Source organism: Fukomys damarensis, unplaced genomic scaffold (genome assembly GCF_012274545.1).
Source record: "Fukomys damarensis isolate Sample0158 unplaced genomic scaffold, DMR_v1.0_HiC HiC_scaffold_10, whole genome shotgun sequence".
NCBI lineage: Eukaryota > Metazoa > Chordata > Mammalia > Rodentia > Bathyergidae > Fukomys > Fukomys damarensis.
Window position 1 is genome coordinate 16,218,472 of NW_022900922.1, and position 27,926 is coordinate 16,246,397.

The following is a 27,926-nucleotide window of genomic DNA, read 5'->3' on the forward strand; positions in this document are numbered from 1 at the left end:
GTTTCTACATGGCTTTCTGAAGATGATGGGAAGAGGGTCAGCACTACTGAAGTAGAAACATCAGGACCTTCAAACTTCTGCTAACCATAGAAATAAGCGGAACAATGACTGCAAAATTTACGGAAATCAATGTTTCTAACCTCTGGGAATAAAAGCGTTGCCAAAACCTAGGAATGTAGTCAAGAAAAATGGCTGACAGTAAGAACAATGAGCTTTGTGCCACTTTAACTTTTCCTAACTCCAACCCCTCAGATCCACAGTAGTCTCCAAAACCAACAGCCTCACAACTTTCGGTGCAGCCAAACAGCCCCTTGGGGCAGAGCAGCATGAAACTCCCCAAATGACCCACTCAGAGAACTGTAACTATTTAAGCAATCTGGCAGTTTATTGGAAAGCTTCATTCTCAAGACTTGTCTGTATTTGACCCAATCCAGAACTCATGCAGGGAAAGCAGCCTTATCCCCCGGGACATTTGTCAACAGCAATCAGCTGCCTGAGGTGACATTACCATTGGAGCTAACAGAAAGCTGAACAAAATGTTTAAAAGGAAAAAACGAGAAGGAGCTATGTCTACAGGGGCATTGGAAACCTGTCTATGTGACCGTGGGGATCAACATGTTCACACACATGTTCAGGGCTCTGTTATTCCCTGGTAAGGCCTAGAAGGCCCTTGTCTCTCTCTCCCTCCGGCTGACTCTCAGGCTGGGCCCGGAAGTAAGAGAAGTCCAGGGGAGACTGTAAATCCTGCATGACACATCCACACCCACGCAGAGCCATTCCGCAAAGGCAGGGGAAGTGTTGGCTCAAGGCAATTTGTTGGATCCTTAGCTAACCGCTGTGTTAAACAAGCAGAGATTTAAATGGCCTCACATAGCAAAAGAGCAAAGATTTTACAGGTTGAAACAAAGAGCAGCAACAACAAACTTTGGAGACTGGGAGGAATATGATTTCACAGATTTGTTACACAGAGTTGTCACATTATATTATTTTAAATATCTAGTCTTCAACAGAAAATTGCAAGATACACAGAGACACAAATATATAGCCACGTATAAGAACAATAAGCAGTCAATATAAATGTCCCTGTGGAGCCCTAATGTTGGACTTATTAGAAAAAAATCTGAAGTGAAATAATATCAATATGTTCAAAGAACTAAAGGAAAGTTTCAGAAGTAAAAGAAATCATGAGAAGTATACCTCTAGCCAAATAGAGAATATCTATTTTTTAAAAAATGGAAGAACCAAATAGAAATTGTTGAGGTGAAATATATAAAAGTTGAAATTAAAAGTTTGTGAGTGAGACCAGGCATAAGCTTTGAACTGGCAGGAAAAGAAAATGTTGAACTTGAAAACAGATTATCCAGTCTGAGGAACAGAAGCCTATGAGACACCATCAAGCCTTCTAACATACACAGAAATGAGAAGGGAAAGAAAAAGTAAGAAGAATGCCAGAAGAAGCAGTGGCCCAAAACCTCTCAAATCTGATGAAAAATATGAAATATTTTCTGTACATCTAAGGAGCCCAGTAAACTCCAAGTAGTTTAACCTCATAGACATTCACTTCTAGGCCATTACAGTTAAACAACTGAAAGACAAGACAAAAAATTCTGAAAGCAGCAAGACAGAAGCAACTCATCACACATAAGGAACCCCAACAAGACAAACGGCTGACTTCTCATCAGAAAACACAGGCCAGGGCCAGGGATTTGGCTCAGTGGTGCTGCTGCACCTGCCTGACAAGCCCAAGGTTCTGAGTTCCCTGTACCAGAAAAAGAAAAGAAAACACAGGTCAGAAGGCAGGACGATGACATCTAAGTATTGAAAGAAAAGATCATTAACAAGAATTCTATATCCAGAAAAACCATTGTTCAAAGAACAAAGGAGAAATCAAGATTTCTTGATAAACAAAAACTGAAAAGAATTCCTCTCTTGCAGGCCAGCCCTACAACAAACATCCAAGGAGTCCTTCAGTGAAACAGTGTTAGACTAACTTGAATCAACATGAAGAAATAAAAAACACCAATACTAGAAACTACATAGGTAAGTATGAATGTATTTTATTTGTAACATCTATCTGGTTTAAAAGACAAATCCCTAAAGCAATAATTATTGAACTGTATTAAAGGACTCTTATGCATAACGATAAAATATTCATTATAGTAATAGTACAAACAAGAAGGAACAAAACTACCATGGAGCAACGTATTTGTATATTATTAAAATTATTTTCATCTTAATTACATTATTTTCATCTTAATTATATTGTAGGTTGAAATCTTAACTATATTTTTCAGGGAAGCCACAAAGAAAATAATTTTAAAATATAGTAAATGGAACAACAAGGAATTAGAATGATATATTAGAAAATTATCTCACTCAAAATAAAACACTAGTGGAAGAATCAAAGAAAACAGTAAATAAGATATATTAACAAGAAATAGCAAAAATACAGATATAAATTCTACCCTAGTGGTAATTACGTTAAATGTAAAGGAATAAGCATGCCAATCAAAAGACAGCAGAATGGCTTTGTTTTGTTTTCTTTTGGTACATGTTTGAGTATATAATGATTACATTCATTGTGGAGAATTGCTACATGTTCATAATATATCTTAATTTTTTAATCCCCTTCCCCTGTCCTCCCCTCACTTCTCTCTCCCTGAATCTCCTGGTCCCCTTACAATTTGCAAAAGTTCTATCTCCCTGTTTCATATTTTGTTTTTTGGTTATTTGGCTTTTGGTTTTCTTTTTTTTTTTTAGACAAGGTCTTGCTGTGTAGTTCAGACTGGTCTTGAGCTCACTGAGTAGCCCAGGCTGGCTTTAAACTAGCAGTGATCCTCATGCCTCAAACTTCAGGGTGATGAGATTACTAGTGTACACCACTACATTGAGCTCTTTTTGTTTTTCATTTGTTTTGTTTTTGAATCATCCAACTATCAGCTATAAAAGTACACTTCAGAGTCAAAGACACAAATAGGCTGAAAGTAAATGGATAAAAACAAACACAGCAATGCCAAAAAGAGAGATGGAGTGGCCGTACCAACCTTAGACAAAATAGAACAAACATTGTTACCAGAGCCAGTGAAGACATTTTGTAGTCATGAGGACCAGGGCATCGGGAAAAGGCAGAAAAGCCATGAAGTACAGGAGGAAGAACTGACCAAGCCTGAAGAAGAGCAGTCTGCTTGACAATGGTGTTTCGAGACCTCAACACTCTGCTTTTGATGATGGATAGAACAGTGCAGTGGATCAACAAAGAAATAAAGGGAAATGAGAGACCCTTCTTCCTGCAAAAGTACATTCTGAGCCCATTTATCACCCATACCCCACAGCAGGGAAGAGCAGGAAGTGGTCCAGAGCAGAAAGGGCATCCCGGATCACCAACACAGTGCAGTTCCTCAGGGAGATGTCTGTCTGCACGGAGCACTTTACCCCTTTGCTGGCCATTGGTCCACATCAGCTCTTCCACAAGGAAAAGTGAGGTTAGGTCGGGCTTCCCTAAAACTGGAGTGTGCCCTGTCCTGACTGCGAGATGGGAGTCAGCACCTGGCAATGTAATGACAGGGCCTCTCAGGGTCAGGCATTTGTTGGAGGCAGAGGCTATCAGGATGTGGTCCCTGGGCTACCTACAGCTCAGAGCTGTTGGCAGAACTAGGGGGCAAAAATCTATGAAAAAAATATAAGGCATGATCAAACATGCAGTGAATGTTTAAATGTCGCTTTCTGAAGCAGTTCTGAAAGTCCTCTTTCATGAGTATCATTAGTTGCACTGTCATGGCTGCCCCAATGTCCTGAATTGATTCAAAGTGTTCACCTTTCGTAGTCATTTGTACTTTGGGGAAGAGCCAGCAGTCACACAGTGCCAGGTCTAGTGAATAAGATGGTGTTCATCATGATGTTTTTACGAGCCTGACTTTCTACTGGACGGTGCTCAGCTGCAGTTGTAATTTTTATCCTATCTCATAAGGACACCCAGAAAGTGGCAAGACTGATGAGATAAATGTGTTGGAAGGAAGATAGGAGGAGCAATCTGAGAGAGATTAATGACATGTCTTTTACTCTAATACATGTTTTAAATTAAACACATACCATGTTTTTGTTCAGCCCTTGTAGGATATCAAATATAATCAGTCACCAATAGAAAAAAAGACATTAGGGGCCAGGGATTTAGCTCAGTGGCCCAAGCCTGCCTGGTAAACACAAAGTTCTGAATTCAATTCCCAGTACCAAAATGAAAAAATGATGTTAAAGAATTTTTGTATCACTGATGAGGTGTTTTCTTCATACACAGTTACTTGAGAAATGTGTGACGCATTTTCTCCCCTCAAAGACAACTAGCATTGACCACAGCACGGTGGGAAAACTATGGCTAACCTTTGCGCAGCCCTCCATCACGGTCAAGCTGAATTTCTGCTGCCTTAAAGCTCATTGACTAATTTCCTCAATAAGTTCACACAAGAGCTTTAATAGGTCTCTCGTGTGTTTAATTAACCTTTTTCTGGTGCCCTTAGAATCACAGTTGCAGCACTCTTTAAGTAACTTTATCATCTTTAGTTAACTTCACAATGTAGTAAGAGGTTAGGTGAGAATCATTCCATTGTCACAGAAAACTTAGTGGGGTAATTTTCATACATGAGTCTACATCAGAACCATCACAGTTATTTGTTAAAGATTTTTGCTGAGTGCATGGCTATCATTCCAAGAGGCTGAGGCCCGGGGTACAGGACCATCCTGGGCAACATAGTGGGACCCTGTGTTTTGAAAAAGATTAGGTCCTGAGTTAATAGGGCACAAATCCCACACCCTTCCTAGAGAAAACCACCATTAATGGGAGCATAAAGACTTCCCATGGAGATGATTCCAAAAAATATAACATCAAATATAAATTATTTTAAATTACTTAATATCAAGAAAACAAGTCTCCATGAGATAGGAACAGGAAAATAACAAACATTAGAATCAAATCACAAATACTTCTGAAATTTGAATCAAATGCAACATACAAAATATATATATTTAAAGAATAAAATATATGACCAAGATTAGGAAACATGAAAATATAATAACTGGAATTTGGAGCTCCATGCTGGGTTTAGTAGCAGACAAGACACAGACATAGAGAGAGCAAATGGGACAGATGATGAATCTGAAGAAATCATGAGGAAGAAGGTGGCATAAAGCAAAAGACAGTAATTTGGGAAGTTGAGATGCATGGGGGGCGCTGCACACTGTGGGCCAGGCACTAGGATGTGGGGCCATCACAGGTCACCAGGGAAGTCGGATGTTGGGGTAAATACCATGAGGCGGGGTCACTGTGGACCACTGAGGAAGCCATTTCCTGCGTTTATGCTGTGCACCATCCCTTCTCCTTACTGATTCTCTTTGTTCTGTTAATTACTAAAAGGGAATGAATGTTGATTTTTCCAGCTATAATTGTGGATGCATCTATTTCTTGTCTCAGTCCTGTCATTTCGGTCTTGTGGGTTTTGGAGCTGTCTATATATATATATAAGGGTCTCACTGTGTAGTTCAGGATGGCCTTGAACTCACAGCAATCCTCCCGCCTCAGCCTCCCGAGTGTTGGGAATACAGGCGTGCACCACGACGCCCCACTTGGAGCTATGTCTTTATGTTGGATCTTCTTAAGGAGCTGACCCTTCTGTTATTATAGGAAGTCTCTCCTTATCCTTGGTCCAGACATTTTCTTTTATATTAATGTAATAACTCCTGCTCTCTTTGTCTACTATTCTTAGCCAGGTACTCATCCTAAATATGTCTTTAAAATGGGGTTGCCCACTTTCTGTGGCTTGACCTATTCCTCTGTTTCCAAAACTCACAGTACTAAGCCGAGTCTTTCTCCAACTTCTTCTTGCTGTTCTGCATTCTAAGGACTCACATAACTCTACCTTGTCTATGTGGATACCCAGGATATGTCCCATCTCAAGACCTTGAGGCCGCAGTCTCTCTAAAGCTTTACATGTGACTGCATACTCTGACTTTTTGCTTTTTTTTTAAGTGTTAGCAAACCTTGTACACACACCCTTTATTGGTTCAGTATGTTTGGAATTCAGTTACCTGGTTGCTTGCTGTACAACCTTAGTGCTATAAAGATCTCAAAAAAGTTATAATTTTGTAGATTATCTGGATCTTTCTTGTTGTCAGGGTTGGAGTGAGTAGCATGTTCTTGCAAGTTTCTGCACCCAATGCAGCAGTGGAAATTCTACATAATTTTTCGGTGGGTACCAGGAATAAACCTTGTGCTTATGAAGCAGGCTGAGCTAAACCCCCGGCCCTCTACTTAATTTTAATAAAAGCACTTTTTAAAAGGAAGAGGAAGAGGAAGAAGAAGAAGAGGAGGAAGAGGAGGAGGAAGAGGAAAAGGAAGGAGAAGGAGAAGGAGAAGGAGGAGGAGAAAGCAAGACTGACAGACAAGAAGTGCCGTCATTTTCACCATGCTGGCTGGAGGGTATACTTGGCTTAGCTGGTGGCCAGCATGCTCTCCCCCTCCCCTCCCTTGGTCCCCTTTACCCTCTCAATGGACTGGCACAACTTGTGTCCTCCCTGGCTATCAAACCACTGCTCTCCACTCCAACATGAGTGCAGCCAGAGTAGCAGGAAGTACCCTTCCCCAAATGCACCTGCTTCCCACCCTAGGAAGGGAGAGGGGCACTCTGAAGTGGCTAAGGTCAGGTAGGAAGGGATCTGGGTCCCTTATCTGCGTACCTAACATTCACAACAAGCGTTTTATTCAGCCCTGCCCCTCAGTGAAACAAGCCTGTAGTTACTCTATAAGCAGCATTCCCCAGCCAGTTCTCAGGTTGTAGTCTAGGAAGGCTTCCTCATATGTATAGACACCCTCTGTGCTGCAGCATAAGCTCTGTTAAAATAGACTTGCTTTGCGCCAGGGTTGTAGCTCAGTGGTGCTGCACCTGCCTGGCAAACAAAAGGCCCTGAATTCAATTCTCAGTAATAAATAAATTAAATAAATAAATAAATAAATAAATAAATAAATAAATAAATAAATAAAATTAAAATAAAATAAAATAGACTTGGCTGGGCCTGGTGACACACACCTGTAATCCCAGCATTTGGGAGGCTGCAGCAGGAGGATCGCTATGGGTTCGAGGCTAGCCTGGGGCTACAGAGTGAGTTCAAAGTCAGTTTCAACTACATAGTGAGACCCTGTCTCAACCCCCCCCCAAAAAAAAGCCAACAAATAAAATAGACTTGCTTTGGTGTTTCTGTAAAACTGCTCATGATTTATTTCTTGGGTAGTGCAGTACATAGCAATAATATCTGCGATGGTTACTGTGTTTTACTTTGGAAATAAAAATAAAAATCTAATATCCAAAGATCTGATTCCTGGGGGATAAAGCATCCCTGTCCCCTCATAGAGTGGCTTATTAGGTACATCTTGTGAGCAAGATGCGTGATCTCTGGAGCATCCTTAGCTCAGCTGACCCTCATCTCCAATAATCAGCACAATAGGGACCAAAGGATGACGTGTACTTTGTCCTTCTCCCTTCCACTCCCAGGGCTGGGGGCAACCACAGCATCAAAAATGCAGGGCACCCCTGTTCTCCGTGTTCCTCGGAGCTTGCCGTCTGTGCGTCCTTATTACTTTCTAATCCTGGGACTCGAATTCACGGCCCTGTCTTCTGAAGAAGGGAAGCCCTCTGTCAGCCAGCTCTACCTCAACACCGGTGAGCAGGCGCTGGAATACTGGAAGACGGCTTCAGCAGCTTTGGGCCTATTTCTGAGGTGGTTGTTGTCAAGGACCAGGAAGCTCAGCGACCCCACGGTTTTGGCTTCATCACCTTCTCCAATCCAGAGCATGCCTCAGATGCCATGCGAGCCACAAATGGAGAGTTCCTGGGCGTTGCCAGATCCGTGTGGACCAGGCAGGCAGATCTGCCCCGGGGCACCAGAGGAGGGGTTGCCTTTGGGGCCCATGGGCGTGGTCGAGGCTACTCTAGAGGTGGTGGGGACCAGGGCTGTGGGAGTGGCAGGTATGACAGTCGGTCGACCTGGAGGATGAGGATGAGGATATGGATATGGATATGGATATGGGAGATCCAGAGACTATAGCGGCAGAAGCCAGGGTGGTTATGACCACTCTTCAGGAGGGAATTACAGAGACAATTACGAAAACTGAGGAACATGTACACATGATATACAAAAGGAATAATACTTCTGGCCTAGGACCATCCTTCCAAATCACTGTATAAACATTTTTTTTGGAGCTGTGCTGAAACTTCTGTTTTAGTATATTACCTATTCTTGAATTGAGCTCTCAAGGTACCTTGTTAGGTACCTTTTAGAAAGCTCCACGTGTTCAATTTTCCCCCCATTTAAAGACAAATTTCTGGGACATTTGTAGAGTGTGGGGATTTTTTTCCCCCCTTTATAAAGTTTTTAGTTTGGACTCTCAGGATTACTGCTTCTAGCAAAAAAAAAAAAAAAAAAAAGGCCAGACTGATTTTTTTTTTAATCAACATGTATCTAGGGTTATTTTTTAAATATGCACACAATTTTTATCATGACTAGAAAAATTTTTAATGTACCTGTAAGCAGTCTGCATCAAAAATGATTGCCTAGAACTGTTTTTTTATTCAAGATCCACCATTATGATTATGAGCTTCTTGAAAAAGTTTGTGAATGTCATTTTTCTTTTTTAATACTGGAAGAAAAATATTCTTTTGTCTCATGTAATGTTTAGGATGTCCTTAAGAGCTGATTAAAAAGACGAAACCTGAAAAAAAATGAAGGGCAGAATCTAGCAAAATCTGTTCCTAAAGTCTAAAACACACAGTACCTCCCTTGGATCCTAATTCTTGTCCCCAAACAACAACAACAAAAAAATGTTAAGTTTCTAGTCCAGTGCTTTAAAGGGCAAGGATTTGTCTCTGTCACAAAACTGGAACTTGGAAGGAGCCCAAATGGGGCACATCACCCTGGCAAAGCCAGCAGAGGATGGATTGTGCAGTATTTATCAAGATGAGGAACAGTGCCATACACACAGGAAATCTGTTCCTTTTATATATCGATGCATAAATCAAATTTGTTCCTCCTTTGAGGCTCACTGAACCTATATGTGAGAAGAACTATTTATTCATTTCTATAGCATCTTTTTTTCAATTTTTCCACAGTTAGTGGAAATAACTGAAACCTTTATAAAGAACTTTAGTTATTTCATGGTCTCGAGGCATTTCCACATGATGAGAACTTTTCTCTTGAGAGCATCTGAGATTGTGTAGAATAAATCCAAGGAACAAAGAAATGGCATCAAGAATCAGAGAGGAAGTTCCATCTCCTCTGTTAGGCACACTCCTCACCCACAAGTCACACTTGGGGGCAAATCGCCAGAAACCAGTGGACACGTCTTTCTCACTGTTGTGGAGAATTTTGTTCTGGCAGCATGTATGCATCTGGAGAAAATATGTAGCACATTCTCACAGAAGTCCTGAGAGGTAAGTGGTCTGTGCTGTGATCTAGCAGAGCGGAGGATGTCTAAAGTCACTGGGGTCTGTGCATGCAGGAATTTGTTTTTTGTTTTGTTTTTGGTACCAGGGATTGAACTCGGGTCCTTGTGCTTGAGAGGCAGGCGGTGGAAGCACTGAGCTAAATCCCCAGCCCTTGTGCATGCAGGAATTTGAAGGACAGAACTGGGGCTCCATAAGGGAAAAGAAGCCCTATGGAGAAATAAGCGTCACGTACTGTGGCACACGTGGTGCTTCTTGCTGTGCCAGTATGGTGCTGTCACTATTCGGCTATTGGAAGGACACAGTCCAAGTGCTGGGGCTCCTTGCTCTCTGTCCAGCTCTAGCTGTATATGATTAATCCTAATAAGCCCACCAGGAGTCTCACTGACTCCCCAGTGACCAATGGCAAAGCAGTTCGTGGCCATTAGATGACTTGTCCACAGTCATACACTTGGCCAGTGGAAAAGTGATGAACTTGCTCTCCATTTTGGGAACTACTCTGCCTGCCTCCTGAATGGAGACATTTCTCTCCTCCCCCAGGAGGCCAATGTACTGGAGGAAAAGAGTCAAGTGCACCTTCTGTCAGCCTCGCCAGACAAGTCAGGTTTTTGCCCTGGCTGCCTCAATGCTTGTGACCAGGTATCTTTACTTAAACTAACTTCACTAGAAAAAGACAAGCAGAACAAATGATGGCTAACTGAAGAGAGGAGACAGTAAAGTTGAGAGAGAAATTAATTACAGGATAGAAAAACAATAGAATCAACAAAACCAAAATGATTATTTACAAATCAACAAATCATTACCTAAACTGACAAAGACAAGAAGACAAAATTTACTGAAATATAAAATGAAAGTGGTCAGGGATTTAGCTCAGTGGTTCTGCTGCCTACTTCACAATCACAAGGTCCCAAGTTCGATCGCTGGTACCAAAAAAAAAAGAAGAAAAAAAAGAAAAAGAAAGTGGGGAAATTACCACTGATTTTCCAGAACTAAAAAGGAACAATTGTACACCAACAAATTGGGTAATGCAGATGAAATAGACAAACTTCTAGAAGTGTGCAAATAACCTCAATCTCAAATAGAAACTCTAAATAAATCTGTAAAAAGAATAGAGTGAGTTAGCAGCCAAAAATCTCCCCAAAAAGAGAAATCTAAATCAGATGGCTTTGATGGTGAATTCTACTAAACACTTAAAGAAGAATTAACACCAATGCATCACAAACATTTTCAGGAAATAGAGGAAGGGGTGATATAACCTAACTCATTCTGGGCCAGCCACTATCCTGAAAGAAAAACAGATAAAGACATCACACACACAAAAATTATAGGCTAATCATTTTTTTTTTAGTATGATACAGAACCCTCAGTAAAATACTAGCAAATCAGATTCAGCAGCATATTAAAAGGAATATACAACAGGAGCAACTGGGATTTATTCCTGCAAGGAAAGGATAGTTCAACATATGAAAATCAACCAATGTAATATATCACATTACAAGATTAAGGGAAGATACAACTCATGATTATCTCCATAATGCAGGAACAAATTTAACCAAGGAGTTGAAGACTTGTACATTGAAAATTGCTGAAAGAAATTAAAGTATAAAAAAGAGATGATGTTCATGGATTGGAAGATATAATATTAGTAGATTACAATACTCAAAAAATTCTTCAGATGCAATGCATTCCCTAGAAAATATTGACAGTAATTTTTTTTCCAGAAGTAGTAAACAATATGGAATCTCAAGAGACTGTGAACTAAAGGAAAAAGCTGGGGGTCTCAACCTCCCGATTTCAATATATATAACAAAGTCACAGTAATCAAAGAAGCAGTAAGGCTCTGACACAAAGATATGTGCACCAGTCTCGAAGAATAGGAAGCCCAGGAATAAACCCTCCAAATATGATCAACCAATATACGGCAAGGGCGCCAAGGGTCTGTAACAGAGAAAGGTTAGTCCCTTCAACACACAGTGTTGGGAAAACTGGATACCCACGTACAAGAGAAGCAGTTGAATTTCTATCTCACATCGTATAAAAATTAACTCAAAATGAATCGAGCTAAACTGAGTAACTGAAACTTTAAAACTTTTAAGGTAGTGATACAGCTAGTTAAGTGTTGCTGATTAGAACAACAACAACAACAACAACAACAAAACCCACAGAAAGATTAAGGTTAAAATTAAGAAACTAATGGAGATTTACTTTAATAAGGGGGTCACCCTACATAAATGGAATAATTTGGTTTTATCAATATGAATCAATATTTCATAAATATTATTTTAAAATATCAATAAGCAAACTTCTAACCCATTTGTCACAGTCTATTTTCTGTTGCTATAATAAAGTACCTGAAGCTGGGTATTTTATACAGATGAGAGGTTTATTAAACTTATAGTTCTGGAGGTCTCAGGGCTGGGCACAGGCACCTGCTTGGCTCTAGTGAGGACTTTCTGGCCATGTCACATCATAGGTGGGCAGAAGCAAGAGGAAGACAAGCAGCAGATACAGATGGGGATGCAGAGAGGGGCTGAACTCACACCCACTCGCATGAGGCTTCCCATGAGACCAGCATTGACCCTTCAAAGACAGTACCCCCAGGAGCTAATCCCCACCCCCAAGTTCCCACCTCTTAAGGGCTCCTCCACTCCCACTCTGCCAAGCCGAGGACCACACCTCCAGCTCTTGAACCTTTGGGGAACATACCCAAACCATATGCAAAACACTGCGTTATTATAACCTACTTTAAGAGCATTATGTAGGAGCTGGGCGTGGTGGCGCATGCCTGTGATCCCAGCACTTAGCAGCTGAGGCAGGAGGATCACTGTGAGTTCAAGACCAGCCTGGGCTACATAGTGAGTTCCAGGGAAGTCTCAACTACATAGTGAGACCCTGTCTCAAAAAACCAAAAAAAACGAAACAAAAAAAAAAGCCATATGTAAAATACAAGTTTATATGCCAGTGCTATTTTGTATTTCTTACATTGTTTTGAAAGTGAAAACAGTGATTCTTGCCTAATTGTAAATGAAAACATTTTAATCTAATAAATGATCACCAGGGCTTGCAAGTAGATTACAGAAGCAAACAAGAAGGGTGTTTTTTTTGTTTTGTTTTGTTTTGTTTTGGTACCAGAATTGAACTCAGGACTTTGTGCTTGCCAGACAGGTGCTTGTGCCACTGAGCTACATCTCCAGCCCTCAAGAAGGGTCTCTTCCCGATTCAAAAATGGGCATCTGAAATGAACAGACATTTCTCAGACAAAGAAGCAGCAAGAAAATATTTGAAAAAATGTTCCACATCACTGGTCATTCAAGAGATGCAGATGAAAACAACACTGAGATTCCACCTCACCCCACAAAGAATGGCTGCTATCAAGAAATCACACAATAACAAATGTTGGCAGGGTTGTGGGGAGAAAGGAACCCTTCTCCATTGTTGGTGGGAGTGCAGACTGGTGCAACCACTATGGAAATCAATATGGAGATACCTCAAAGAGCTTGGACTGGAGGTTCCATTTGACCCAGCCATCCCTCTGCTGGGTATCTTTCCAAGAGAAGTAAAAGAATCATATCACAGAGAAGTATGTGCACCCATGTTTATAGCGGCACAGTTTGTAATAGCTAAATCTTGGAAACAGCCCATTTGCCCATCTGCTGGAAACTGGACAAAGAAGATGTGGTTTTTCTATAAAATGGAATATTAGCCATAAAGAACGAGAAAATAGATTCATTCATAGGAAAATGGATACATATTGAAGATATACTCCTAAGTGAAATAAATAAGTCACACATGTATAAATACTGAATAGTTTCCCTGGTGTGAATAATCTGCAACAATGCATAAGATCCTAATAAGATTACTGACATTTAGAAATGGGAAGAAAGGAGCTAAAGGTGTAGGGAAGGTGGGATGGGTAGGGGAAGAGTAAAAAGGGAAAAGAAAAAAATGTGAGAGAATGAAAAGATGAAAATAAAGTGTTTGTAGATGGGGAGGGGAGGAGGGGGTGAAGGGAGGGCAGGGGTAAAGGGAAAAAATGAGAATCAAGACTTGTCATGTAGAGGTACAAGATCCCAACAATGAATGTAACTGTACTGTATCCCTAAAATGTACCAATAAACTCAATTAAAGCTAAAAAAAAAAAAAAGAAGGGTCTCTTTAGGGCATAGCTTTGATCATGCGGTCAGTATTGTGATTAGAAAGACTTTCTTCTCTTCTTTACAATGGAAATAAAATACCTTATAAACAAGGGTTTGTATTAGGTATTGAGAAAAAGCAGTAAGAATAAAAAGAATTTGGAATGAGGTAAGATTTGCAAGAATTATTAGAACATACATCAAAGTATGTGAAGACGTCAAATAAAATATTACTTGTAATGTCAGCCAGGTGACATTCATAATATAGCTTGTAATGCAGAACAAAATGGGCAGATACTTTCATTTGTCAGAAATAAAATGAAAAGGCATATTCTTATTGCCAAAAGTGAAAAATTCACAACTTGGCTTATCAAAAAGTATTTGTGGCTTTCAACATAAAAGCAAAATTATTAAATCCACTTGAGAATCATCTGTGATAATTTTTGCTCATGAAATGGTTTTTTAGAACACAGATGGGAGTTCATGGTGGCTAAATTCCAAGGGCACTGCCTCAGTAGGATGTGCTAAGTGCAAATTTTAATAAGAGGGATTATGTGAGAATGGGAGGATATCTGCATAAGACTACAGCTATCAGAAAATGTATTTCCCTGAATAAAAATATGGATCTGTATCAACTTTTTAAGCAACATTTTTACTGCTACGATATATGTTAAATTATGTACTGATGTTTAAATTATGATGGTTTTGGGCAAATTTCTAAACTTCAATTTACCTAGAAATGAAATAATTTGGTCAAAATACTATTTCCTTTTCTTAGAGCCTCATTCACCCAAAGCCTTTGCAATTGCAGCTCAATGGTGCATCGAGCCCCATCACCTCACTGGATGTCAAACTCCCTCAGTCTGCTTCACCTCTGCCCCAGCCCCTAGATCAGTGTGACAAGTGACTGCTGCTCAAAGTGTATTTGTTAAAAGAATGAGTGAGTTTTCAAAGGAAGATGTCATTTAGAAGTAGAATAAAATGTCCTCAGAACTTGGAAATAACGTTATCTTCTGAGCATGGAATACTGAGTAAGACTAAAAGATAACAGCTCTGTAAAAAAAAAAAAAAAAATGACAGAAAGGTTATCTGTCTGTGAGCACAAGATTTTAATAAGACATGGGGCACTGTTCCCTGTACCTGTGTCCCACCCATGCCAGAGAGAACAGCAGCTGGAAGACCATGCGTGCTCCCAGCCAGTGGACTCATATGTCACAAGCAGTGACTCTGCCTGATGCCAGAGGAGGGTGGGAGTTCCGGGACATTTGGGAAAGTGAGCCCCCTGCCCCATGGGTACATACCTTCCCCCAGTCAGTGACCACCCTGAGACGTTTGTCCCAGGAAGCAGGTTCTCACACTGAAGGGACCCTGAAGATGTGTACATCACGCTGGCTCTTGCCCCGCTGGCCACAGGGCTGGCCACTCACCATAAGGTGGGTTAGGAAACACGTCTTCTCGGGCAGTGGTTGCACAAGTTGATGCTTCTGTCCCTGTGGAAGAAGGCAAGGGCAGACTCTGAGGCAGCATGCAGGATTGGAGACAGGTACAATGGGATCATCTGTAAGGTATTTTCCAGGAACTCTGGTACTGACAAAAGTTAAAACACTGAGGTGTGTGAATAGTTTTTGCAATTCATACGCTGATTGTTGTGTTTCGTTTTGATGCCACTCTGGAGGAGGAGCAGGGCTGGGAATAGCACACCTAGGAACACAATGATGGCCGGCCCTGTGTGGAGTCCCTGCAGGGCCACACAGCTCCTTCACACCTGTGCCACCAAGCAAACCCCAGGTGACAACGGCGAGTGGAGCACCGGTGCCTTCATGCAGAGCTCAAGGACAGTGTCTGTCAGCAGACCTTTTCCATGGTAAACCTTTTCTTTTGGTGAATGCAATCCCCTGATTTAGAGCTAAGCATCAGTGTGCTGGGTTTATGGATACAGTGATATTTCTAGAACTTTTGAGCCAAATCAAGTCCCCAGCACTCAGGGACTGACTGAGCCTGCCTCTGTGCCCGCAGCTCCTTCTGAGCAGTTTCTCTCATGACTGACTCATGGTGTAGCAGGTGGCTTTACTATAATGCAGCCTCCTTGCCTGGAAACACGTTTGCACCAGCACAATTTCCAACCAGACATGTGTGATCCTGTAGCACATTCACACAGCTCTCCCACTAGGATAGGAAACTTTACTGAAGTCACCAAGAGGCACAGAAACTTTTAGGGCAAATAAGCAGAAAAATCCCCAAATGCCCTTTCCCTGGACACTACAAAGAAGTAGGACTACATTTCACTATTTCTGACTTAACATCTATGATTTGAGATTTATTTAGCAGGGAAGACAAAAAGGGGAGAACTCTCTTGCCAACCCAGTGCAATAGAAATAAAATAATGAAACTTCACAAAACACCCAAATCGGAAATACTCTGCAAATATCATAAAAGGTGCCGAGCACCCTGCCTATCAATTTTATTAAATGATCTTTTCTTGTTCTGTGGAAATTACAGACATAGCTATTTTCAATGACTGTGAAATTTGAATGGAGAATCCCAGAGCTGGCATAAAACTCATCTCTTCCGGTTGATTTTCAGATGTTTCTAAAATGAAAGAGAGCAAAAGCTATTTCAGAGCTCTGGGAAACTACGTGTTTTAAAACACCTGTAATCCTGTGACAGAGACGCATGCAGTACCAGCCAGCCCTGAGCCACAGTGGGAACCCCAAAAAAGCCATTCCCAAAACATCTCTCATTGTCTAGAGCTAGGGATAGCAACTCAAGCATGATAACCAGGGGCAGAGACTACTGACAGTAATGGCTCAGACAGCCCCAAGGTTTCTCTGAGACTTCAGTATGAATTTTACTATCACTGGTTCTGTTACAAACCCAACCTCTGACTTTCAAGAGTGACTTCAATGTCCACAGAGACAACCCACCAAATCCTTTCTGGCTCTGTGATGCTCCACACAGACATCCCTGTCCTAGGCCTCTTTCCACAATCATGTCTGGCCACCTGCTATCACTGTTACCCCCACCCTGAGAATATAAGCATCCTGCTCTCCCCCCAGTGCCTCCACAAGAACACATCTGGTGCCAAACACCTTAAGCCACCTGAACTGTCCCCCTGGGCCACACAGCAACCCTGTGGCCATCTGGCCCTTGCCTGCCCTTGGTAGGAACAGCTCTAAGGATTCTGTGGCTACATTTTCAGTGGTGGTGGGGAAGAAGGAGGCTGGTTGCTTTTGTTTTACAATACAGTCAAGATGCAAAAATAATCCTGATTATATGCATCTCTTCACCTTTTTCTCTCTTTCATGAAATTTTAAGTTTCACAGAATGTCCCAAATTCTGGTTTGAAGCCAGGAGTAGTGGCACACATCTATAATCATAGCACTCTGGTGGGCTGAGGCAACAGGATGGCCATGAGTTTGAAGCTGGCCTGGGCTACAGAGTTCAAGGTCAGCCCTAACTACATAGTGAGACCCTGTCTCAAAAACAAAAGAACAAATTTTGGTTTGATACTGTTTCCTTGCGATGTCTCTTTCTCCTCTCCTCACATCAGGTCAGAGCAGCATCCAACAAAAAGATGTGACCCACAGATGTCATCTTATATTTTCTTTTCTTTCTTTCTTTCTTTTGGTACCAGGGATTAAACTGGGGTCCTTATACTTGCGAGGCAGGCAGAGGAACCACTGAGCTAAATCCCCGGCCCCATCTTATATTTTCTAGTAGCTACATTTTAAGAAATTTAGAACAGGTGGAGCTCATTTTAATAGCTATAATATTCTATTTAAGACATCAAACACTGAGATACTGTGATTTCAACATTTAATCAATAGTCTGACATTATAGCCCGGCGTGGTGGTTCACCCCTGTAATCCCAGCACTCAGGAGGCTGAGGCAGGAGGATCGCTGTGAGTTCAAGATCAGCCCGGGCTACATAGTGAATTCCAGGTCAGTCTCAACTACGTAGTGAGACCCTGTCTCAAAAAAACAAAAACATATATAGTATATTCTGACATTATCAAGGATATGTTTTACATTATTCCTTCGTACTGAGCCTTTAAGATTTGCTACATATTTTGTGCTGCACACATCTTGGTTCAGATTAGCCACATTTCACACTCAGTACCCACATATGCAGGTGGCAGTCACGGTAAATGGTGTGGGTCTGAGGGCTAATAAAGCACAGGTAAGGTTTCTAGCCACTGCAATGGCTCTTGACTGGCCATACCCCAGTGTCTGCCTACATCACCTTTCCCTAAGAAGTCCTTTCCATCTCAGCAAGAAGCATGAATCAAGCCCACAGGTGGCCACACCGCCCACACAGGCACCCACGGGTGTCTGTCCCACATGCAGCCATTCACATCACTCTACAAGCTGCCATCACACTGAACAGGAAAGAAATCAGGGCTCCAGCTAAGTGCTATAAGGCACTCATCTGAGTATCCCAAAGGGAGAAATGTTTGCTCCTTGGAGATATCAAGAGAGAACTCTGGTCCTCTACCATTTTCAGGGGAGAGAGGAGGAGCCCCTAGGCAGAGAAGCTGGAGGGGTCTGCAGCAGCCAAGGACATGGCTGGGCACCAGCCCCCGACATCCATGCTGTCATTTTGACACCTACCAAATGACACATGCAGTGGCATCCAGTTGCCACCCAGAGACCCCAGAAGCACACAGGCATGCAGGTCTGCCCAGTCAGCGCCCTTCCTCCTCTAGGATGCCCCCTCTCCTCAGAGCTCCCACTACAAAGGGAGCCATGGTGCCCTCATGGGAGCCGTATCCACATGTCAACCCTGGTAGAGCTGTTTCCTCCACCAAAGACCAGAGTGAGGCAAAGTCAGCCCTTTGACCTCTGCTGAATTTGGGATTCGGGATGACCAATCCGAAAGTGTGGTGGTCAGGAAGCTGGAAACCTGCACTGCTAGTCATGCATCCAGACCTTAAAATAAGGTGGGTGCTCAAATGCCAGGTATCAGCTCTCCTTGCTGGTGTAAATGGCAGTCTCTGCAGATCTGGGCCACAGCTGCACAAAGATGATGAAGACCTCCCACACACACTCACTTGCCCTGCAGATATTTCTCCTACAGACACTGCATTTGTTGACATTTACAGAGCAAGGGGGTGGAAGATAGCTCTCAAACTGCTCTGAAGGAGGCCCAGCACTCCTGAGGTTTCTTTATCCAATGGATGTTAATTAAGCACCTACTGAGTGCCAGGTAGTGTTGCAGGTGCTGAGATACAACCACAAAAAAAAAACAGTCCCTGCATGTGTGGGTTTCACTTGGTCACTAGACAAAATGCATTAGTCCACACTTTGATCTAAATGTGTTCCCAAGTCCTCTGCTGAGAGGTAACCCCAGTCAGCCAATGTATAGAGAGCAGGAAATGGAATGGCAGCTGATCACGGGGGCCTGCGCAAAAGTGGCCTGAAGTTGGTGTCACAGGAGTAGGTCAGTTATCTCAGGAGTAGGTAGTTATCTCCTGATAACAGGATGAGTTTGGCCCCCTCCGTCTGTCCCCCACCTCCAGTATGAGATACCACTGTGGAAAGCCTCATGTGGAACCACGATCTTGCATTGTTAGGCTCCAGAATTATGAGAAATGAATTTGTTTTTTATTTTTGTTTGTTTGTTTTTTGGTACCAGGGATCGAGCTCAGGCCCTTGCACTTACAAAACAGGCGGTGGAACCACTGAGCTCCAGCCCTGTTCTTTATAAATTACCCAATTTGTGATATTCTATTAAAGGAACACAAAACAGACTAAGACAGATACATCTTAGAACACCTAAATACTAAGGAATTGGATACTTAAATACTAAGGAATATGCAAACATGGTGCTGGGGGAGTGATGGCAGGGAAAGTGGGACTTTTGATAGATTTCCAGTCCAGCCCTGAGAAAAAGGGAGGCCAGGGAGGGTCCCAGAGAACCAAGGGCAGCGAGACACATAGGGTGGGTTCTGGGCTCCCACCTGCTTCAGCATGGTCACCTTGTTTATGTCTACTCCAAACCCTGGTGCTCTAGGTCAGAAACTATAAAGGTGGCTCACTGTTTAAAAGGAAAAAAGTCTGGCTGAGAAACAACGTGGAGTGAGATGGTTCTGTGCTCACTCCCGGTGAGACAGTATTGCAGTCCCAGGGTTCCTGCAACCTAGGAGCCTTCAGCCTTCACACACTGGGCTACACCACCTGATGCCCTGTACAAGGTCCCAAGAATGAGCTTACAGTGTTTGATCCTTTGGGGCCAGACAGACAGGTTCCCTATGGGCAGACAGATGGGTCCCATTTGATTCCTATGTCAGACTGTGTTGGAGGAAACACCAACTTGGACCCCGTACCAAAGAACTCATGGCCAATTCTCAAGGTGAGGCCAGAGCATGCATCACTGTGAAGGTGGCAGCAGGCCTGAAGGAGCAATGTGGCCAGCTGGTCAGCACCTTCCTTGAGCAACAGTGAGCAGAAGAGCTGGGGAAGCATGAGTAGCTATAGTCAGCCAATGGTTTCCAGGAGCCAATCTGTCTTTAGAGGGAGTCTTCACCGCTACCATGGGTCAGCATATTGGGACAGAGGACCAGAAGCAACAAGAGAAGGGGGAAGGGAATTGGACATTGGACAGAGGGAGAATGATCCACTCAGAGCACCAGGGAGAGGCCATGCCCTTCAGGCTCTTAACCTGCCCATAGCAAGGCAACTCAATAGGCAGAAAGTGAAGTCTGGAACTTGCCCAGAGATAACCAGTGACCTCAAGGAGTGGAATGGGTGGAGAGGAGATGACTCATGAGAGCTCAGAGCACCTGCATTTTAGGGGCAGGGAGAGTAAAAGGAGTCAGTGCATGTAAGAAAGAACATGGGGACCCTAGAGAGGATAGCAGAAGCCCAGGGAGGCCCAGCATTCCAGCGGCACTAGAGAGGATGCCCTGGGATCTGCCACACAGCCAGACATGGTGGTTGATGGGGTCAGCAGCAGCACTGAGAGGCGGGCAGTGAGTATGTTGTGTAAGGCTGGGCTGTTCCTGCACATGACTAACAGCCACCCTAGAGGCCTTGGAACAAAGGTAACAGGCAAGTGCAAATGGTTGGGCTGAGGCTGTAAACGGGAGGGAAAATGATGGGAGAAAAACTGGCTGTGGCTAGACTGCAGACTGCCAACCTAACACTTGTGATAAATCTCGGGGACTCGGAAGACATGCCAGGGCAGACTATATAAGGAGGCAGAGGATGCCAAGCACAGGACGCCATGGCACCTCATGTATCTACAGAAGGACCAGCATCAGTCCTGGAAACAGCCAGTCTTCCAGAACATGCAGGTACGGGAGGTGTGTGTTGCCTGGTCCCCCTCAGTGCCTGGCTGGGGCTAGTGCCACACTCTGCCCTTCATGGGTCTCATCCCTCTGAGTAGTCCTGACCTCTGGGGACCTGGCCCACTGCCTGTTATGGGCATGTGGCCATTTCTACTGAGTCACACCCTGGGTCACTCCCCACCCACACTGGCTGCATTCATTATGGAGCATTTTACATGTTCTTCCCATCCCATAATGTTTATTCTAAAACCAACCACAACTTCACACTAAAACCACCATGACGACACAGTCACTGGAATTGAGAGCGGTTGTTCCTGATGGGCCCACTGAAGGGAGGGAGAGGACTTTATAGAGAACTTGATCGCCAAGGCTTTGCTTCTTTCCCCAGCAACAGAGGCGGACACTACAGTGGGGAGGGGCAGGAACTTCAGGGGACCCAGATCTAAACAGAGTAACACAGCCCCGGGGATGCTAGTGAAGGTACTGGAGACACACAGCAGCCACAGAGAGCAACACACAAGAAAGGACAGGGCACATCTTTCTCCTGGAGCTTTCACCTTGGCCTTTGGTATCGGGCAGTCTCTGTAGACACAAAGCAGGGCAGTGTGATGATAAAGGTGCCAAGATAGGTCAGGCAGCTGAAGGGGAGGTTTTGAGGGAGCAATCACCTATGGGGGTTGGCTGCTGTGTAGTCTCCTGGTGTCCTTCATGCACTGCTGTGTAGGCTGCCCAAAGAGCTGCCACAGGACAGCCCAGGCAGGTCTCTCAAGTGGAGCTTTCTTGATTCCCAGTACCCCTCACACTTACACACACACACACACACTCACACACTCCTGGCCTGGACAAGTGACTCCAGCACAGGTGCTAAGGTTGGCAAGTCTGGGCTACACGTGCCAGCTGTGCTTCCACTGCTGTGAACCCCCAGAGCATCTTGCCCATGCGTTACTGGCTTGTTGTCAATGCCCCTATGGAGAGAAGGCTACACAACGACCAGGGCTTTCTCTGTGCTCAGCCTCATGATGTGGGGTGGGGAAATGAATGCACCTGTGTCAGGTGCTAAGGGGTTTGGAGCCCAAGGTCTGGAAAGGATAGTCTCTTGGAAGGCCCACTTTGCCTGGACTGACCCTCCACCCTAGGCCTCCTAAAACAGAACAGGAATGAGCCCAAAACCCCTTCTCAGTGCCTCCTGGGAGCCTGTTTCCTCTTTCCCAAGAAAGGCTATTTACATGGAAGTGATTATGAGGAGCTGACCACTTCCAGAATGGGACTCAGCAGCAATCTGCACTGGGTGGATAGAGGCAACCAGCCCTCCTCCAAGGCAAAGTTCTATGTTCAGGATGGTCTGCAGCCCCACAGCGCCACTGACAGGACACCAAAGGAACTGCATGTCTGCAGTTCCCACCCACATTCCAGTGAGGGATCAAGGCCAGCTGATCTTGAGAGCCAGACTCTGGCCCAGGGGCCTCCAAGACAGCCCTTCCACTGGAGTACTGCCTCAAGCAGATCAGCTGCTGCTCTGTTATGTTGTGTCCTTGAAATGTTGCCCACTCACCCAACACACTATCTCAAAGGGAATGAGACAACTGTCACCAACCTCACTGAGATGTTCCTGCAGGGAATTCAGTGGCATGCAGGGCATAAAGCAGGACACAAAGCAGGACACTAGCCTACCTGGATCCATCGTCAGCTGCTGGAGCTCTCCTGGCCAGCTGTACATCCATGGAAATGAGAGATTTCCTGTAGGCAAAGAAGGGTTGTTCCCTCTATAGTTAGCCAGTGCTGGAAATAAAATCACATAGCAGCATGAGGCATTGGCTGTTTGCCTTAGGTAAGATCCATCATACACTGTCTGCTCCAACCACATGTAATCAGAAAGGAGATTGGGAAGAATTTCCCAACCATTTAAAAAACAGGACTGGGATTGGGTACAGCTCAGTGGTAGAGCAGTTGCCTGTGTATCTGTGAGGACCTAGGTTCAATCCACAGCATTAAAAAAAAATTTTTTTTTTTTTTGTAAAGTCTTCATGGGAGGGAAAGAAGGGTCAGAGGGAGGGGAGGGGAAGGGGACAAAATAATTAAAGTGTGTTATGTACACGCACAAATCCATGATGAATGTGATTATTATGTACTGCAAATATGTACTAATTAAAAAATGAAAAGTCTTCACATTGACTGAAAAAGGGAAATCAAGAAACTCTAACATAAATTCCGCAGACAATAATGAGAAAAAGCAAACATCTTAAGTGAGAAATAGACAATTACATAATTTACATAATAAAATGGTGAATGCAAAAGTGCATAATCATTTAGTAAAATTAAAGAAATTCAGAACAAAATGGCATCTCTCTCCTATCAAGGAAACAAAACAAATAAAAATCAATAATGTTGGTTGACTCACTAGTGAGAAAATAAATTACACTTTCTAGAGAACAATTGGCAGCATTTACATTGTTATTAAAATTGATTCAGTTTTCCGACAAACAACACAATTCATGAGAATTAATCTTAGGCACCGCCTGCCTCGCAAGCTAAAGGACCCAAGTTCAATTCCTGGTACCAAAAAAAAAAAAAGAGAGAGAATTAATCTTAGGGAAACAGGCACCATCTATAAAAGGGAACAAGGGAAGAACCCAATGTCTAATAATGGGGCACTTTTAAATCAAATAGCTATGTCTACTAACAGAACTACTGTGCAACATTAAAAATATACACCAAGTGTCTTCACTGATCCAAAGAAGTTTTTTTTTTTTTTTTTCTTTTCTTTTTTTTGTGGTACCGGGGATTAAGAAGTTTTTTTTTTTTTTTTTCTTTTCTTTTTTTTGTGGTACCGGGGATTGAACTTGAGACCTTGCGCTTGCTAGGCAGGCAGCAGAACCACTGAGCTAAATCCCCAGGCCCAAAGATGCTATTTATACACTACTGTATTACACAGGAAAATGTAAGCTAACTATATAAACAATGCATCTTGATCAGTTCAGCTTATTATGTGTACATAGACCTGTACTTCGACACACCTGCACAACAAACAATCCAAAACGAGACACTTCAAGTGATAGCAAAGGTCATCTGGGAGGGGGGCAATACGAGCAGTTTTTGAAATTTTTCCCTTCAATTTTTATTTTCTCAGGTTTGCTATGATTAAAATATATTGCTTAGGGCCAGGGATTTAGCTCTGTGGTGTTGCCGCCTGCCTCGCAAGCACAAGGTCCTGAGTTCCCCGGTACAAAAAAAAAAAAAAAACCCAAAAAACTCCAAAATACATTGCTTAGGTAATAAAAATAAATGATTAAATGATTAAAATTATATCTTAAACCCAAGAGAAAAAAATTCCAAAACAAGATTCACAGACTGAAGCAGGAGAGCAAGGAGGAGCATCCACCTGCCCAGAGCATTCAGCTGCCCCAGAGCCAGGGAGCTATCTCCAGCGCCATCAGAGGATCCCACAGCAAAGGCAAAAACGCGGCACTGTGAGAATGCCTCTTGTGCTCCTTGAGAATTTACAGTAGGATTTAATTGTAGACTGGAAGCAAAGTGCCAAGTTCTATATTGTTCTTAGCCAGGAGAGAGGGACACCAGCCCCTGACCCAGGACAAGAGCTAAGCAGGGTGGGTTGCAAGAGCCAATAATTCTCATTCCAGGGTCCAGTTTCAGGATTCTAATTCATCATTACTTATAAAAAGATATACAAGGGCCAGGTGTGGTAAAGCATATGCTCAGCAGGCTCAAGGTCCTTGGCTATATCCCTACCACCATAAAAAAAAGTGATTACAAAAAAAAAATTAATAAATAAGGGAATAGTGAGAAAAACATGCTATAAAAATATATAAGATCCAAAGGGCATTCCACATGTGTCAGCTCCGTGCATCAGAGCATCTAAGGTCTTCACACTCCAAGGCTCTCAGACCATGCCAAAGCCTTGGAAGAGTGGCCCTAATGTGTTTCTACAACTGGTTAGATGGTGTCTTCCCTCTTGGCCTGCTCAGTCTTGTGGTATGTTGGGTAGACACTGCGCAGCTCCTCCTTGGTAGTGCTGCAGCTCATCTAGGCGGTGTATCTTCTCTCTCCTTCCTGCTTAGCCTTGTGGTACTTCACATAGTCACTGTGCAGATCCTTAAAGACATCTCTCGCTCCAGGCTGCAGTGAGGCCCGAAGGAACTGGATGTTAGCCTCAGTGCACAGGTCCAGGATGAGGTAAATGCCCTCCTGCAGCACATCTTTCACAGCTGGGTACAAGGTCACCTGGGAAAGAAAACAGAACCCTCTGAGAACAAGATGGGGCAGAATGAGCTGCATGCCTTGCACAGGAGGCCAGTAGCACGAGGACAACATGACTACAGCGAATCTCTGGGTTTCAGGTCCTTATTTCTAAGACAAGAAAAAGTCAATTCCCACAACACAGAAATTGCTGGCCAATGAATGAAAACACCTCTAAGCTTAAAATCTCCTTGGACAGGGGCTGGGGATTTGACTCAGTGGTTCCACTGTCTGCCTCACAAGCACAAGGCCGAGTTCGATCCCCAGTACCCCCTTGTACAGATGAGCAATGTAAACTACTTTCCCTAAAGTAGCATAAATCCTAAATTTGACATGAGGGTCAATGGAAGATGAAAATGACTGTGATGGCCTCACACGTTTCCACTGGGACTCGTCACCTGTGGAGGGGCCCCACAGACTCCAGCTGCTTAGCTAGACTGTAACTGCTGACTACTTTCCCACCTCCCACCAATACCCACTCTGCAGAAGCACAAAGGGAGAAAGGCAGGATCTACTTAGAAGCACTTGCTACCTAACATTTAATTAAACCCAAACATGCTGGTCTGGAAAGATTAATGGCTCTCTCAGTAGATGCCTCTAATACATATGGAGCATTTTCTCCATTACTGAATTAAAAAACAAAAGATAAGACATAAAACTCTGTTGCCAATAAATTCTGGGATGCTACGGCCTTATATAATTCTCAAGGCCTTTGGGTTTCAAGATTAAAAATAAAAATGTAAAAGATAAGCATAAATTAGACATGAATAATGAGGCTAGGCAACAGACTTTTCATAAAGTAAATCTCAGTATAATAGTGACTTAAAGGTTCCAATTATAGCTTCACTTTTTAGCCCTCAGTGAAGTGATATTACTGTTTCTTTAGTGAAAGAGAAAATAATGACTCCAGTGCTTGGGAAACGTCAAGATTCTATAAAAATGCAGCCAGGCACGGTGGCACAGGCCTGTAACCCCAGCACTTGGAAGGCAAAGACACGAGGATTACTTCGAGTTTGAGGCCAGCGTAGGCTACATGGTGAGTTCAAGGTCAGCTTACACTATAAACCGAGGCCCTGTCTCAAAAAAACAAAACAAGATTCTACAAAAATGCTAACCAACTGCAAAGAAATCAAACTCCAGGTCCACATGTCACTCAAAGGACAAGCTGCAGGGTCTTTGTATCTTACATGCCTCTCACTGCGGTGGCAGTTGATGACCCACCTGTGCACTCCTATGTCCAGGCTATTCCTGCATGGCCAATCACCCACCCAAAAGACAGGCGACTCCACTGGCCAAGGTCAGCAGGGCCAGTGGCCTAGAAAGTAGTCAGCCATTACAGACTAGCCTAAAACAGGGAGGGAAGTGTTCTGAGGAAGTCCATTCAGCCAAATCTCCCTGGAGAAAGGTTGTGTGTCACCTCTACCCAGACAGGTCACCAGAGGCCTCACCACTGTGCCTACCAGGAGGGTAACAGCAGAGAGGATCTTTCACAGACAAGTAGAAAACAACATAAATAGACACAAGCAAATACACGCTCTATCTGCAGTTCTATCTGAACTCACTGTCTTCCACACTGATGTTCACATTAAACAAAGTCAACGTTCACATAGCTCAAAATTCGAGCCCTATAGCAGCAACAGCAGCCTAAAAGATTTTGAAAATAGATGTGGACATCCCAAAGTGAAATAACTTTTAAATGGTGAATTTATAACCCAGATCCCTTAAGACAAAAAGCTAAAGTAATTTGGACAAAACTCAATGTGAACAAGTCACCTGTATCTCCACTTGCCTCCTGCTTTGAGTGTCTGAGAGCCACTGAGTCTCACAAACAATAGGACAAGGGAACCCAGAGAACTCAGACCCTGGTCCCTTTGGTGCTTCCATTAGCCTGGCCCAGGAGACCTTGTTCTTGGCCCTGGGTAACGTATCACCTCCCAATCAGATTACTCAGGAGAGGAGTCTGTTCTGGAGCCAGAGGAAACTAAAGTCCTGTGCTCGTTTGTGGGCTCTCCTGAGCCTTCACGTTGCCACACTCAGCCACCACCACAGCCCCACAGAACACTGTTTGAATACTTCACCGAGGACAGGACAGGGGGCCACAGGTCCAAGGTCACTCACCATTCTGCTTTCAAATCCATGCTCAAAGACTGAAAGAAAACCCTGGTTTGTACCTTCTGTGTCTCCGTTACATACTGGGTCACCATAAAGGGGGAAAACACAGCAAACTCCTCAGCTCGTGCAGCAATGTGGCTGTACATCCTCTCCACCAAGCGTGCACACTCAAGGACCATGGGCAGGTCATCAGTGCTCCCTGCAGAGGGCAAATGTCCCCAGCTGGTTAGCTCACAAGCACTTCAGTGTCCCTCTGTCTTACACCTTTAATGTAAATAGACACTTAAGTCTTTCACTTTTTCTAGAACCTTAGTTGGCTTGTTTTGCAGACAGAATTAAAGAAAAACATCATTCCAAATATTTGTCTATATAGAAAAGGGAAAAACACTTAAAATACTCAAAAGTCCTTGAGATTTTTAGGGATCCAACTAGAATAATTAAAATTTTCAGGATAAAATCTAAGATTGCTACTGGGTATTTTTTAGTTGTTTCTTATTTTTGCAGTGCTAGGGATTCAATGTGGTACATGCTAAACAAGCCCAAGACCTGCTATTTTATCTTAAAATAAGATAGTTTTCAGGGCCAGGGATTTAGCTCAGTGGTGCTGCCGCCTGCCTCACAAGTTCAATCCCCAGTACCAAAAAAAAAAAAAAAAA

The 27,926-nt window shown here is 43.3% G+C and overlaps 1 protein-coding gene and 1 pseudogene across 4 annotated transcripts in view; one reads left to right on the forward strand and one right to left on the reverse strand.

Annotated features, from left to right (window-relative positions):
- Nucleotides 1–7,561: 7,561 nt before the first annotated feature.
- Nucleotides 7,562–8,155, forward strand: LOC104860691 (annotated as a pseudogene).
- A 16,029-nt stretch (nucleotides 8,156–24,184) lies between these two features.
- Nucleotides 24,185–27,926, reverse strand: part of Urb2 (URB2 ribosome biogenesis homolog) — a 31,908-nt gene continuing 28,166 nt past the window's right edge. For 3 of the 4 annotated variants that reach the window (XM_033761864.1, XM_033761862.1, XM_010621914.2), the window contains exons 9-10: nucleotides 27,330–27,469; nucleotides 24,185–25,143 (exon numbers count right to left, since the gene is read on the reverse strand). In XM_033761864.1, the coding sequence (XP_033617755.1) occupies nucleotides 24,946–25,143; nucleotides 27,330–27,469 (338 nt within the window). In that variant the 3' untranslated portion in view covers nucleotides 24,185–24,945. The remainder of the gene's footprint in view (nucleotides 25,144–27,329; nucleotides 27,470–27,926) is intronic. The other variant, XM_033761865.1, reaches the window with a different exon arrangement.